This window comes from Martes martes (assembly GCF_963455335.1).
Source record: "Martes martes genome assembly, chromosome: 7".
Classification (NCBI taxonomy): domain Eukaryota; kingdom Metazoa; phylum Chordata; class Mammalia; order Carnivora; family Mustelidae; genus Martes; species Martes martes.
This window is the reverse complement of record NC_137894.1, coordinates 4,667,931-4,684,227: the sequence shown is the minus strand read 5'-3', so window position 1 is coordinate 4,684,227 and position 16,297 is coordinate 4,667,931. Positions and strand designations below refer to the sequence as shown.

General features: G+C 45.6%; 1 protein-coding gene across 1 annotated transcript; it reads right to left on the bottom strand.

Moving 5' to 3' along the window:
- Window positions 1-8,072: 8,072 nt before the first annotated feature.
- ZNF774 (zinc finger protein 774) lies at window positions 8,073-16,141 on the bottom strand. Its single transcript, XM_080808619.1, has 4 exons — window positions 16,044-16,141; window positions 14,203-14,325; window positions 11,726-11,832; window positions 8,073-10,434 (listed from the first exon to the last, which is right to left on the bottom strand). Exons 2-4 carry the CDS (start codon window positions 14,307-14,309, stop codon window positions 9,194-9,196), a joined length of 1,455 nt encoding a protein of 484 aa, XP_080664745.1. The 5' UTR covers window positions 14,310-14,325; window positions 16,044-16,141; the 3' UTR covers window positions 8,073-9,193.
- Between the last annotated feature and the right edge of the window lie 156 nt (window positions 16,142-16,297).

Genomic DNA, 16,297 nt, shown 5'->3' with positions numbered 1-16,297 from the left:
CAGCTTAAGAAACAGAAACTGAGGGGCGCCTGGGTGGCTCAGTGGGTAAAAGCCTCTGCCTTTGGCTCAGGTCATGATCCCAGGGTCCTGGGATCGAGCCCCGCATCGGGCTCTCTGCTCAGCGGGGAGCCTGCTTCCTCCTCTCTCTCTCTGCCTGCCTCTCTGCCTACTTGTGATCTCTCTCTCTCTCTCTCTCTGTCAAATAAATAAATAAATAAATAAATAAAATCTTTAAAAAAAGAAACTGAGCATTCTTCCCCCCATCCCAGTGAACCTCTATTTTGAATTTCGTATTTATAAATCCTTTACTTTTGATTATACAATGCATGTTTACCCCTGCTGCTCAAGCGATCCATTGTTTAATTTAGCCTGTTTTTACCTTTATTGTATTTTGACCCTTCTGTGTGTATTTTTTTCTTGTTTTGGCTCATGCTTTGAAACATATCCTTAGAGGATAAGTCCAAGCTCCTTCTCTTCAGTCCTCCCACGCTCTACATCTGTCCTTTAGTTTCTTCTTTTTTTAAAAGTAATCTCTACTCCATCCAACAAAGGGCTTGAAATCATGACCCTGAGATCGGGAGTCGTATGCTCTTCCAACTGAGCCAGCTGGGTGCCCCTCTACCTTTTAATTTCAATTAAACTGTTCTTCCCCTCTTTTCCAAAAATATTTTCCCACCTTTCTTCACTTAGATAATTCTCTTAAAAAAAATTTTTTTTAAATAATATCTACACTTGGGGCGCCTGGGTGGCAGAGTCCCTTGGGCGTCTGACTCTTAATTTCAGCTCAGGTCGTGATCTCAGGGTCCTGGGGTCCAGCCCCGTGTCAAGCTCTGTGCCCGGCCGGGAGTCTGCTGGAGGTTCTTTCTCTCTCTCTCCCTCTGCCCCTCCCACCACGCGCTCACGCTCGCTCACTCTCTCTCTCTCTCTCTCTCTCTGAAATAAATGAATAAATCTTAAAAAAAAAAAAAAGTAATCTCGACCCTCAATGTGGGGCTGGAATTTACAGCCTCAAGGTCAAGAATCACATGGTCCACCTACAGAACCAGCCAGGCGCCCCTAGATAATTCTTATTCTTCAAGTCTCCCCATTAAACTATAAACTCTCCCAAGGTGAAGATTATCATCATTACCATTGTTGTCATTGACATTTATGGACCAGATAAAAGCAGGTACTACACAGAGAGTTTTCTGTGTGTCATCGCATGGATTCCCACTCAACCCCGTGAAGAAGGCGGGGGGACTGTTCTCATTTTGCAGATAAGGATATAAGGGTCAGAAAGAGTTGGTAACTTGCTCGAAGTTCAAGAGCTCTTACATGTGGATCTCTTTCACTATCTTGTCTACTGTAAGATTTGGTGTGCAGATGGACTCAGTAAATGTTTGTCGCACTGAACTAAAGGGAAGAGTCAAGATGGAAAACCATCTCTTTAGTTCAGATGATGGCAGCAGGGGTGGAGAAGGGGACCCAGAAACAAGATGTGGTTTGCTAGGCTATTACAGACTTAAAATCTGAGTAGTGAAAAAAAAAAATTTTTTTTTTTAAACACTAAGGGACCAGGGGCACCTGGGTGGCTCAGTCAGTTAAGCATCTGCCTTTGGCTCAGGCCATGATCCCAGCGTCCTGGGATCAAGTCCCGCATCAGGCTCCCTCCTCAGTGGGGAGCCTGCTTTTCCCTCTCCCTCTCCCCCTCCCCCCCGATCGTGCTCTCTCCCTCTCAAATAAATAAATAAAATCTTTAAGAAAAAATATAAACACTCAGGGGCCTGTACTTTTCTCTTATTTAATTTTTGTAAGTTTATTTAATTTTTTTAGTAATCTCTGCACCCAATGTGGGGCTCGAACCCACAACCTTGAGATCAAGAGTTGCACACTCTTCCAACTGAGCCAGCTAGGTACCCCTCCTTTTTTTTTTTGAGTTTGGGCAGTTCCATATTCATGGAAATTTTTAAAGAAAGCACGTGGTGCTTTTACAATTTAAGAAGAGAGAAAGCAGGGCAGAGGCAGATGCTATATGACTTGGCACCAACAACATAGAGCAAATAAGGGAGAAGGAGGAATCTAAGCCAAAGGCATGCTGGGGGTGGGAAGCCCTATTAAAAGAGCCTAGAGGGGCACCTGGGGGGCTCAGGTCATGATCTCAGGGTCCTGGGATCGAGGCCCACATCGGGCTCTCTGCTCAGCAGGGAGCCTGCTTCCCCCTCTCTCTCTCTGTCTGCTTGCTTGTGATCTCTCTCTCTCTCTGTCAAATAAATAGATAAAGTCTTAATAAAAAAATAAAAAATAAAAATAAAAAAATAAAAATAAAATAAATAAAGTCTTAAAAATAAAATAAAAGAGCCTAAACATGACAGCCCTGAGACTAGCTACATGTACTAGCTAGATGCTAGCTACGCACACACGAAGAAAGGGAAAGAATGTAATAACGGGGCCTAGGAATTATCCTGAGGTAGAAAGAAGATTTCACAACCTTGTCTTTTTGTTCCGGTGTCTCCCGGGGCCTGCCACGGTGCTCAGTGATCCCACTCACTTATTGGAGACTTACTGTGGGGCCAGACATCGTGCTATAAACACTTTATATCACAGATCATCTCAATGCCTTCAGTTTCTCTCTAATATAACTTACACATAGCTGCCGAATCACATTTCCTCAACAGCTGATCACGCCCGGCCTCTATCAGACCATCAGCAACACGCCCTGCCCCAGAGTATAGTGTCTGAAATCCTCAGTTTGGCAGCTAAGAGCTTTCTTGGGGAGACCCTCGCTCACCTGTCCAGCTTCGTCTCACACTGCTACTTTTCCAACACAGTAAGTTCCTTGCCTGTGAGCACGTGTCCATTAACCCATCCAGGGAGCGCTCACTGACCACCGGCTACATGTCAGACACTATTTAGGGGTCGGGAAGAGAACGGTAGACAAGAGAAGTGCCTCCCTCCTCTCATGGAGCTTACCCAAACAAGCGATAAACAAGAAGCTATCAGACAGGTGTATGGATTTTGATGACTATAAGAGAGGGTAATGGGATAGTGAGTACAGGGAGACGAGGACTGACTTAGGTGGGGACAGTCAGGCAAAGTCTCTGCAAGGAGGTGAATTTCAGGCTGAAAGCTGGTTGGCAAAGAGGAACCTAAGCAAAGATGTGGGCAAGGAATATTCTGGGGCGAGGGGTCTGTTAGGACCAAGGCCCTAAGGTGTGTACAAGCTTGGTGTGATCAAGGAATGGAGGGAATGTGAGAAGAAAGGTGATTTCAGAGGAGGCTGTGGGGGCGGGGCGGGAGTGTTAGGCCAGGGGAGCCTTGTAGGTCTGGTTGAAGATTTGGGTTTTTATCCTAAAAGCAATGGGAAGTTGCAGACAGGTGATGTGACGTGACTCGATTTAAGATTTTAAATGATTACTTTGGTTTCTATGAGAAGGAATTAGAGCCAAAACAAAATCAGGGAGATCAGTTAGGAGATGAGGGCAGGAACTCAGAAAATATGGTGTTTGTTTGGAGCTGGGGAGTGGCAGTGGGGATGGAGGTCTGACACAGGTTTGAGAGCAATCAACGAAGTAAAATCGTTAGAGCTTGGTGAGGATGAGGATTTTGAAGTGACAGAGAGAGGAAATGTGGACGCCAATGGCCCAGGCATAGGCTAGAAACAAAGGGAAAACAGGGAAAGGTAGCTACCTCAACCCTCACCACTAGTATTTAAATATTCCTTCTTGGGGAGCCTGGGTGGCTCAGTGGGTTAAGCCTCTGCTTTCAGCTCAGGTCATGATCCCAGTGTCCTGGGATCAAGCCCCACATCAGGCTCTCTGCTCCGCAAGAATCCTGGTTCCTCCTCTCTCTCTGCCTGCCTCTCTGCCCGCTTGTGATCTCTGTCAAATAAGTAAATAAAATATTTTTAAATAAATAAATAAATATTCCTGCTTGTGTGTGTGTGTGTGTGTGTGTGTGTGTGTGAGACAGAGCCACAAAACAAGTCACACATTGCCCCTCCAGAGCTCACATCTTACAGGCCAGACACACTTGTAGATACACAACCTCAAAAACAAGGTAATAGAGAAAGACTCAGTATATGGCAAGTCAGTGACCTGTGTCTGTTAAACACTGTTAGGAGCTAAGGATAGGAGGGGCTGGAGTCTGGAGAGGTCTTTAGTTTGCAGATCATGTGCTAATTACTGGCAGCAATGAGGTGTGTGGGGGGGGGATTGCTTGCTCTCTGCCCAACGTCTGGAACTCACGACCCTGAGATCAAGAGTCATGTGCTCTACTGACCAAGCCAGCCAGGTGCCCCCCGAGATGAGGTTCTGCCTCTCTTCCGAGACCTGGAGAGGGCTGAGTGGGAGATGGAGAGGGACCCAGGCCAGGGGCTGCTTGCTTTATCCTCCCGGAGCACGAGACAACTGTGCGGATGAGCCTGCGCCCAGCAGATAGTACTGGGGAGGGCGAGAGCCCCAGTGGCATGAAGTGCTACAGCCAGCAGGATCTTTTTCTGATTTAACAGATAGACTGAAGCCTCGGGGGATCGACTGACCTGTCCAAGGACAGTCAGCTAGTATATAACCGCATCAAAGCCAGACACGGGGTCTCCTGACCGCTGGTTCTGTGCCGCTTCCACATCCCGTCTCCTAAATGTCGAGTCCCTTGCAGACAGTGAGCACACGCCACACTCCTCGCTGCATGTAGGGTTATGCTGCTGGTCTTTAATAATGCTGCTTTTATGTCCCTCCAAGTCCTTAATTGGCTCCTTCTTCTTCTTCTTTTTTTTTTTTTTTAAGATGTATCCATTTATCCTAGATTGAGAGCAAGCAAACTCCCCTCTGCGTGTGGACCCCCACATGGGGCTCAGTCCCACAACCCTGAGATCAAGACCTGAGCAAAATCAAGAGTTGGAGGCTCGGGGCGCCTGGGTGGCTCCATGGGTTGAGCCTCTGCCTTTGGCTCAGGTCACGATCTCAGGGTCCTGGGATCGAGCACTGCATTGGGAATCTCTGCTCAGCGGGGGGCCTGCTTCCCCTGCCCCCACCCCGGCCCCCCTGCACCTGCCTCTCTCCCTACTTGTGATCTCTCTGTCAAATAAATAAATAAATAAAATCTTCAAAAAAAAAAAAAAAAGAGTTGGAGGCTTAACGGACTGTGCCACCCAAGCATCCTAGTTGCCTCCTTCTTGTGGAATATCCTTTCAAGACATCTCCTGTTAGCCCAGGGCAAAATTCTCAGAATGCCACTTCTGTGGGATATCGTACTCAGCTCTGTACTTTCTCATTCTACATCCCACCCCTGGACAAAACACTCTACCCCTGGGGAGATGGTACTCCTGGATTTCACATAAATTATCCCTTACTTCTGCCCATCAGGCTTATCCCTTACCTTCTCAACTGATGTTTACAAATCATACAAATGATTGCTGTTGTTTAACATACGGATTGTAGGGGCACCTGAGTGGCTCAGGAGGTTAAGCCTCTGCCTTCAGCTCAGGTCATGATCCCAGGATCCTGGGATCGAGCCCCGCATCGGGCTCTCTGCTCAGCAGGGCGCTTGCTTCCCTCCTCTCTCTGCCTGCCTCTCTGCCTACTTGTGATCTCTGTCTGTCAAATAAACAAATAAAATCTTTAAAAAAACACCATATGGATCGTATTTGGTTTAGAACAATACCTAGGCAGATAAAAGAGATGAAGACGGTATACTCTCATATTATCCTGAAAAGGAGGCAGAATCATTCCCTGCTAATAGGGACGTGGCTTCTTCTCCTGCCTCAGGCAGGACAGTCCTGGCAAGTATGAATTGGCAAGTTGGAGTCCATCCCTGACTAAGGAATCACTCAAGTACTTACTGAACTCTTTCACACACAGTTTGATGGCAGAACCGGACAAACTGGAGGGGTGTAAGGCAGGAGAAAAACAAGGGAGTACATCAGAAAAGTTGTGAGATTTATGCAGTTATAAATGTCCAGAAGCAGTCTCTCAGGGGGCGGGGCTCAGAAATCTAAGGCATGGGGCTGAAATCCAGGCAGTAATATTTCAAAACTGAGGGAATTCCAGTAAAACAGCTAGGGTGGGGGTACTTAGCTGGCTCCGTTGGCTAAGTGTCTGACTTTTGTTTTTTTGAAGATTTTATTTGATTGAGAGAGAGGGAGAGAGGGAGAGAGCATGAGCAGGGGGAGGGGAAGAGGGTGAGGAAGCAGCAGACTCCCCACTGAGCAGGGAGTCCCAACATGAGGCTTGATCCCAGGACTCGAACCCAGGACCCCAGGCTCATGAACTGAGCCGAAGGCAGATGCTTAACCAACTGAGCCACCCAGGCACCCCTAAGTGTCTGACTCTTGATTTGGGCTCAGGTCATGATCCTGGGTTTGAGCCCCATGTTGGGCTCCCCACTCAGTGGGGAGTCCTCTTGTCTCCCTCTGCTCACTCCCTATCTCTCTCAAATAAATAAATAAATAAATAAATAAATAAATAAATAAATAAATCTTAAAAACAACCACCACCACCACCCACCTAGTGTGCTGTTCCTATATAAACTGTAGTTTGGGGAAATCGAAGAATTGAGAAGAGGGAGTTCTCCTTATAGAAGTATTTCAGCTAATAAATGAAGAAGGAATAAATTATGGAAATAAAACATCACCATTTGGCAAACCCAAATGGCATGAGGGCTACCATCATGAGATAAAATCACACTATGTACTTCCTGGTAGAAGGACACGAGATCACCATGGAGTATTCTTACCTCTCGGAATCTGAATCTGACCATGTCTACACATCCAAATACCAATATTAGGACAGCAGAGGAGGGGTGCCGGCAGGCTCAGTCGGGGGGGCACACGCCTCTTGGCTCTTGATCTTGGGGTTGTGAGTTTGAGCCCCATGTTGGGTGTGGAGATTACTTTAAAGAAATAAAATATTTTTTTTAAAAAAGACGGGGAAACTGAGGATACAGGATCATGTTAAAAGACCCCAGAGGATGGAAGTGGACGAACACAGAGCTGGGGGAACACTACAGGACAACCAGGTTTCCTCAACAAATAAGTTATAAGAACAGAGACAGAGGCAGAGGAGAGCAGATCAAGACATGTAAAGAACATACCAACAGATGGATATGGAGACCTTATTTGGATTTTGATTCAAACAAACTAAAAATGACAAAAGCAAAAAAACGTAAGATAACCAGGGACATGTGAACGTTGACTGAAATATTTGATGATACTGTGAATCAGTGCTCATTTTTTTTTCAAGAGTAATAATAGTATTGCGGCTGTGTTTAATAGAAGAGACACCTTTTACAGCAGCGGTTCTCAAAATTAGAGCATACGTCACCTCGCCCGGAGGGCTTATTAAAACACGTACTGCGGAGCCCCACCCCTAGCTTCTGATTCAGCAGCTCTGGGGTGGGAACTTAGAATGTGCATTTCTAGCAAGTTTGCAGGTGACACTAATGCTACGGGTCTGGGCTCAAGTTTTGAGGACCACTGCACTGGGTTAAGCAGATTTTTAAAATCTGATTACTCTTTCAAAGAAAGAGCTGAGGTTATCAGCTGAGTTTTATCCCGCTGGGTTACAGCTCTCGGACAGGATTCCATATAATGAAAGAGAATGAACTCTTGTTAAAAGGCTCACGTAATAATTTAGTCTGTAATGCCACAGGAAGGCATGGAAGAACACCTTCAGATCACTTTTCTGTCCGAGTGTGACACACCCAGCTCCCTCCTTAAGCACCCGCATCGGCCTTTCCCCTTCCCACTCTCCAGCACGGGATCCCGTAAAGCTCCCTGGAACTTGGGCCACATCCCTCCATCATTTCCAAATTCAAAATGGGTTGATGCTTATAATCTGGGGCATCCAGTCCTACACGGAGTGTCTCACTTCCGAGACACAGAACTGCTCCGTTCTGTGCTGTTGTAGAGGGGTCCTGCTGCCAAATGTTGGCTCTTCTGTCCCCTGTGTGATGCACAATGTGTCGTTTGGCGATTTTGGGCCTTAGGTTTTCAACAGGTAAAGAAAGAAATCTGTTATTATGAGAGAAAAGGGGGCACCTGGAGAAATATTAGCCATAGTTCCTTGGAGGAAAGACATTTCCAACAATACTAGAAAACTGCACTTTACAGACATCATGACTTTATAATTTAACAACAAAGTGCTTGTGTGTGTGTGCACGCACATTAGATCCTCACAACAACCTTGTGAGGTAGGTAAGGTAGAGGCTGAGAGGGGGTAAAGTCCGGCCAAATTAAATGTCAGGGCCAGCGCTCAAACACCTCACCTTCTCAATGCAGTCAGTGTTCTTTCCAACACACTGCCTTCTCTCAATTTATGTCTGCTAAATATAGGAATGTGCTAGTGCATAAAATGATTGGCTCTAAAAAAAATCAGACTTGCATTAACTTAAAACTACAGGGCCAACGCACCAGGTGATTAGAAAACAGGAGCTGTTTCCTTCAGCTAAATGCCGGGAAGGATCCTTGTAATATTTAGTGTCTCAGCGATTTTGCTTCCATAGTTTTATAGTCCTCTCCCAGCCTCCTCTGGCTTGTTGATCGTGGGGTATTTTCTATGCCTCAGATGGCAGAAAACCTCCAGTGGGAGCACCTCATACCCTGCTGTACAAAGAGCTTCTGAAATTTTTTCAGCCTTGAAGTCACAGGACCACAAACATCCTCTCGGAGAATTCTGCCTTGTCACGGCGATGAGACATCTGGTGACTAACGTCTGCATGGCACTGGATAGGGAAAGTGTTTTCTGCTTTATTAAATCTTTGTGTTCATGACCCAAATCCTCTAGTTGCAATCTCATTGCTTGCGAGTTCTGGCCTTGTAGGGCTGTGCTAATGAATTCCTTAGTGACTCATAAGGCTAATAAAGGTATTGAGGACTTTTTAAGGGCCCGGTATTATTTAGTATTAAAGGCTTATAAGAAGAGCTCAAATATTAATCACTAATAGTGATAGTGTGGCCCCACATATCTCACTCCTCTTTCAGTAATCAAGCATCAACCACCAAACTCACGTTTCCAGAAGGTCAGTTAAAAACACTGAAGGAATGCCTTTTGTATTCAAAACATTATTTGCGGCCTATGGGTTTATCCTCACCATTAAAGTGTAGGAAAAGGCCCAGCTTGAGCCACTGATGTCCATGTTTAGGCTTTCTCTACATGGAGCACCCGGAGGCAGCAGAAATGAAAATCTGGCAAGGGGCAGAAGAACCACTACAAACCATTTCCTAGATCAAATGGGTATTTTGATGGCACAGGAGATGTGCTTTCTGACGGAAGCTCTTGTCACATCTATTACAGTGGAAAGGTTTTTCTCCCGTATGTGTTCTCTGGTGTGTGAGAAAATGGGAACGCTGATTGAAGGTTTTGCCACACTCGGGACAGTGATAGGGTCTGTCTCCTAAGTGGATTCGTTGATGGGTAATGAAATGGGAGCTCTGGTTGAAGCTCTTCCCACACTCACCACATTTGTAGGGTCTTTCCCCCGTGTGGATCCGTTGGTGCTTTATGAGGGCAGAGCTGTCGGCGAATCCCTTCCCACAGCTGTCACACTTGAACGGCCTCTCCCCTGTGTGTGTCCTCTGGTGCGTGACCAGGTGTGAGCTCTGACTGAAACTTTTGTGGCAGTCAGGACAGCTGAAAGGCCTTTCTCCTGAGTGAGTACTCATGTGTGCTACAAAATGAGAACTATCTCTAAAGCCCTTCCCACACTCTGGGCACTTAAAGGGCCGTTCCCCTGTGTGGGTTCGTTGGTGTTTAACCAAATCTGAGCTCTGGCTAAAACTTTCCCCACAATCAGCACACCTATACGGCTTCACTCCCGTGTGGGTCCTCTGATGGGTGATGAAGTTCGAGCTCCGACTAAAGCTTTTATGGCATTCAAGACACGTGTAGGGCTTCTCTCCTGTGTGGGTTCTTTGGTGCATTATGAGGTGTGGCTTCCGCCCAAAGGTCTTTCCACACTCGGGGCATTCATACGGTCTCTCACCTGTGTGGGTTCTCTGGTGTTTGATGAGCGTAGAGCTGTCGCTGAATTTCTTCTCACACCCGCTGCACTGGTAGGGTTTCTCTCCGGTGTGTGTTCTGCGATGCGTGACAAGGTCTGAACTCTGTTTGAAGCCCTTCCCACACTCGATGCACTTATAAGGCCTCTCACCAGTATGGGTTCTCAGGTGTCTAATGAGATAGGAGCTCTGGTTGAAGCTCTTTCCACATTGCGCGCACACAGGCTTCTTCCCCACATACCCGTCCAGCAGCTTGTTTAAACCCTTCTCCTGCGGAAGGGGCTCCGGCTGGCCCTCTCCTGGCAGGGGTCCATGTTGCCCTTTGAATTCAAGGTCCCTCTCCCAGTTTCCTCCCCATCTAGGAGGATGAGAAATATCTTTCTTGGCCCTTTCGGAGGATGTTCCACATCGTTCTGCTATTTCTGAAATGTCCTGATTGAGTTTTGTCACCTGATTCTCAAAGTCTGAAAAATGAACGAAAGTAACGGGGAACAAAGTTAACCAGTTATCGGGACAAAGCATGAGAAGGCAGTAAGGAAGACTGAGATCAGCGCTTTGGCAACAGTCTACACTGAATTTGACTTTGTGTAAAGTTTTCACTTTGGGAAAAGTTTTTTTTTTTTAATTTTATAAAGATTTTATTTTTAAGTAATCGCTACACCCAATGTGGGGCTCAAACTCACAACCCAGAGATCAAGAGTTGCACACTCCACTGAGTCAGCCAGGCACCTCTCACTTGTGAAAAGTTTACTGAAGTTCATTAAGCTTACAGAAAACATAAATTCCTAAACCCTTTTTAAGATGAATCTTGGGGGATACCGTGGGTGGCTCAGCCGGTTAAGCATCTGCCTTTAGCTCAGGTCATGATCACAGGGCTCCTGGATTGAGCCCTGCATCGGGCTCCCTGCTCAGCAAAGAGTCTGCTTCTCCCTCTCCTTGTGCCTCCCCACTGGCTCATGCTCATTTGCTCTCTCTCTCTGTCAAATAAATAAATAAAATCTTAAAAAAAAAAAAAAAGAAAAGATGAATCTTGAGGGGCGCCTGGGTGGCTCAGTCAGTTAAGCATCCAGCTCTTGATTCTGGCTCCGATCAGGATCTCTGGGTCCTGAGATCGAGCTACATTTGGGGATCTATACTTATCAGGGAGTCTGCTTGAGGATTCTCTCTCTCCCTCTCCTCCTGCCCCTCCTCCCACCTGCACACACTTTCTCTCTCTCTAAAACAAATCTTTAAAAACAAACAAACAAAAAATAAATAAATGAAGACTTCAAGGGCACCTGGCTGGCTCAGTTGGAAAGAGCACATGACTCTTGATCTTGGGGTTATGAGTTCGAGCCCCATGTTGGGCATATAAAGTTTACTTTAAAAAAATAAAATGAAGACTTTATTTGGTCAATTACTGATTGCCCAAGAAGTCAAATTTAAACTTCTAATAGGGAGAACAAAAGTCTATGGCAGCATTCCAAATTCTTCATCTAAACAAGGGCTGAGGGCGCCCAGGTGGCTCAGTCAGTTAAGCGTCTGCCTTTGGCTCAGGTCATGAGCCCAGAGTCCTGGGATCGAGCCCTGGATCAGGCTCTCTGCTCAGCGGGGAGTCTGCTTCCCCCTCTACCCCTGCCCCTCCCCATCTCCCATGCTCTCTCTCTCTTTCAAATAAATAAAAACAAAATCTTAAACAACAACAACAACAACAAAAACAAGAAACCAAGGCTGAAATGCTAGATTTCCTCCCACGGGGTCATATCCACATCTCACCCGGGTGACTTTCCCTTACGATCTTCCTTGCCTCAAAGTTTTGGAGTGGTAGCACCCACGGCTCTTCCTTCTGCTCCAGCTGGGAGATTACACCTGTACCGGCAAGTCTATAAAGGAAGGTGAATGTAGGATATTAATCTGAGCCAACCACACAATGCTTGACCAAAAAGGCAAGCCCTTCTCCTTCCCTAAGCAGAGGAGAAAGCCCAGGGAGATGCTAAGCTAATGTGTGTTTTGTCTCATTGAAAGGATTGCCATGATGGAGTGATAAAACAGGGTGATTTCCCCAAGAGGCTGAGAAAATAGCCCCTTTCCTCCCATTAAAACAATGACAACTACAACAAAACAAGGAGACTTGGGTGATAGGAAGTCCAGAGTGAGCACAATAATTCATCTCTGAAGGCACAAGGCTAAAGCCATGTAGAGAGAGAATTTTATCAGCAACAATGTTGCCATGACCTCACCCTTAGAAAGAATAGGGAAGTTAACTATAATGTTGGGCTTTAAACTTTTCCCAGAAGGACAGCAGTAGATACAGTCATGCATGAGAAAAAGACAAACACTTGTAAGGAAAAAAAATGGGCAAAGGATACAAATAGGCAATTCACACACAGACATACACACACACAGACACACACACATACGTATAAATGTATAAATATGTGAAAATCTTTATAAAGATGTGAAAAATCTTTAACCTTACCATTAACCAACTATAAATATGTGAAAAATCTTTAACCTTACCATTAACCAAAGAAATTCAAATAAAAACAATAAAAACAGACCATACAATGTGGAGATAAAGAGTGCAAACCACCGAAGTTTCAATCTTAACCCTTCCTCTTATGAGCTGTGTGACCTCAGGAAAGTGACTTAAACTCTCTGTGTCTCAGGGTCTTCTCTGTAGACTAGAGATAATGATAAGACCTATCTCATAGGAGATTAAGTGTAAGTCCTCAATAAATGTTCGCTGTCACAATTATTTCACCCAGTCTCTTAAATTATAATACCTACCAGGATAGGTAAAATGTAAAGAAATGGACACTTTTACATAATGCTTGCAGGAACAAATAATTCAATGTTTCTGGAAGGCATTTGGCAAAAATATGAAATACCTCACAAAATGTTTCTATTCTTTGATCCAGCAATTCTAATTCTGGGAATTCTTTTTTTTTTTTAATTTTATTTATTTATTTGACAGACAGAGATCTCAAGTAGGCAGAGAGGCAGGCAGAGAGAGAGGAGGAAGAGCCCGATTCAGGGCTCGATCCCAGGACCCTGAGATCATGACCTCAGCCGAAGGCAGAGGCTTTAACCCACTGAGCCACCCAGTGCCCCAAATTCTGGGAATTCTAAGGAAATAAAAAAAGTTAAAATAAAAAGTTGTGGGATGCCTGGCTGGCTCAGTTGAAAGAGCATGTGATTCTTAATGTCAGTTGCGAGTTTGAGCCCCATCTTGGGGGTAGAGATAACAACAACAACAACAACAAAATAATAATAATAATAAAACTTTTTTTAAAAAGTTGTGCAAAAGATATATTAGCTAATTACTAACTAAGTACATTTTAATAAATAAGACCTAAAAAAGAAAGACAGCTAAGAGATGGTCATCACAATACTGGTGAAGATCTGGAAATGACCTAACTGTCTCATGACAAAGGAATAATCGTATTTGACTAAGTCACACGAAACTGCCATTGTACAAGCTAAAAAGTGGTTTAAAAATGGTCAAGTATACGGTTCAATCTAATGGAAGAAGTTATTATATTCCAATCAATAAATTACTAAGTATAGTTATTTTAAGCAATGCATAGAAAACTATTGTTGTCAATATATATTCACAATACATTATATAAAAAAGTAAGATACACAACTGAACATACAAGTATGATCCCAATTTTTTTCTTCTGCTTTTGTTAATTATATACATCCTTAGAACCATGCTGGAAGGATAGTAACTCTTCAGTCATGGGATGGAGTGGGACTTTGGTTTCCATTTTGTCTCTCTTTTTCTTCAAGGGGCATGTACTACTCATGAAGTAAAGCAAGGAGAAGGGGTAGCTGTCGTATTTTAGAAAAAGCACTGGAGGTTTGTTTTGTCTGTTTTTGAAGTGACAGGAAAAAACACGGCTCCCCCTTTGCCACAAAGACCTGGGTTGGACTCTCACCTCTGCCACTTAACTTTGAGTCTCAGGGTCCTGACCTGAAAGAGGGGGATAATAATAACCACATCAAAGAGTTATGGTGAGATATTAACAAGACAATAAATAGCAAAGATATCTGCAAGCCATAAAGTGCCATAAAAATGGAAGTCATTTAAAAAAAAAAAAGTAGAAGTTATTCTTTTTCTATAAGGGAGGCAACAAAGACTCTCAGGGAGCTGGTGCTCTAAGAGACCAGCATCCCTAGAGACCGCTCGGACCTGGACTGTCTCACAATATCTAAGTCTGAAATCTAAAGGAGAGTAGCAGCCTTACCCTTTGAAAGCCCATTCTTCTAACTGTGCTGGGTGGTACCCCTGAAGAGGATTCTCTAAGCGGTGTCCAGGTAACCCATTCTTCCCTGAAGTCCCCAGCCACATCATTGAGAGTCATCAGTTCCTAAAGCAAGAGACCTCAGTATGCATCAAAAGCTCTCTGGACAGCCCCAGTGGCCCCCAGCATACCCAAAGAAACCACTCCCCCCCACCCCACTCCCCCACTCCCCCCACCCAGAATAGCAATGAGGTAAATTCTGTCAACCACGGAGGGGTTGCTTTTCTTGTTCTGTTTCTACTTCATCCTTCCCTTAGCCAACACGCATATCACGAAGTGAGGCCTGGAGCTCCCAAACACATCTACAGAATCCACAGTCTTTGGAAACATGAACTTTTGAGGATTAACTTGTCCATGATGGATAAGATAAACAAAGAAGAGAATGTGTGGGGATAACTTGATTTGTGAAAAGCTCTCCAGCTACATTTTCCTCAGCAAGCTAGGAGATTGTGGGCTTCATTCTACTTGTATTAGTTATGGAGCAGCTGACTTTTCCTGGCTTGTAGATTTGGTGTCAACTTCAATGAACAGACTATGCAGAACCCTAAAGCCAACAACCCGGGGTACCATTCTATTTCAAGGTTTAATGGAATCAGAAATGAGATTTAAAAAGACATGGGTAGGCTGTAAAATAAAGTAAAAATTTAACGAAGATAAGCGTGCGCACACACACACACACACACACACACCCATGGGGCCTGAAAACAATCATCAACACATTGATAAAACTGACAGCAGTATCAAGAAAAAATTATTTGGAGGGTATTGGTCAGATAACTGGATGGATCAGTAATTTATTCAGCAATATGTTGTAAGGCATTAGGAGTCACAAAGAAATATAATGGTTTTTTTTTAGTTTTGTTTTGGGGTCTTTGTGGGGTTTTTTAGGGGAGGGGGTGGCTTAAAGAGTTTCCAATAGAAACAAACACAAGTCAGCCAGATGAACCTGCTACAAAAAATTCTGCATTTCAGTGGAGGATGGACTGGCTGGAGTGAGGAAGCTTAACTCTTGCCGGGTTTTTTGTCTCGCCCATCAAAGCACCTGGGTACGACGAGAAGACACTCACACTTTTCACGGAAATATTTACACATTTCCACACATTGCTACTGGTCATTATAAAGTACTGAATTTTTAAGGACCTAAACACCGCAGGGATACATTTCATCTCTCTGGATTAAAATAGTGTCACTAGGAAGTAAGTTTTGAGCATAAATTTTACTTCTACATCCATTCGGAAACACAAATGCTGGGTCCACTTGCGGGAGACAGCGGGGACGCAGGGGGACAGAGTTCGCAGCCACGGTCCCAGAAACCTTATTTCTCGCCCCGTCTCCTGCCCCCACCCCCACCTCGACAGGTGACCCCGCAGGCCCCAGGGCACAGAGGTGCTGTGACTAAGGGCCATTGTGAGCAGCACCAGTTCGTTCGCTGGGTTATTAATAGGGACATGACCGCACGGGTGGGCCGACACCCGTCCCTCCCGCCCTCCCCGGGCAGTGCTCGAGGCCCTAATCAGGGCGCCGCGGTCACAGGGTCACAGCACTGAGCCGAAGCCCGGAGACGACCTCGGAGGAGAAAGAACATTGACCGAGAGGATGGGCTCTCCCGACGACGGCACAGAAAGCCGCAGCCACCTCTCCCCACTCTTCAGCAAACGCCGCTGGCTCCGAAAGGCGAGCGCGGGGACCTGGCAGGGACCACGTCGCGGCGGAGGGCGAGTCCCCTCCACGCCCCTCAACAGCTCCCAGGCTACCGCCGCGGTCTCCTTCCCCGCATCACTCACCGCCCCGGGGCCCGGCCGGGGATGGAGCAGGAATTGAGAGTCCTCCACCGCCGAGCCACACCCGGCCCACAACGCCGAGGCGGTCCCTCCCTGAACCCGACCGGGATTCGTGACAGGGCTGTGGGGACACAGGTGGGACTCAAGGCTCGACAGCCCGCCGCCGGAAAACACCGCCCCTGATCCCTTACCATTGGCTCCTCATTTTCCGCGACCAGAAGCTTCGCCCGTCCATAGGCTGACAGAGCTTTCAATCA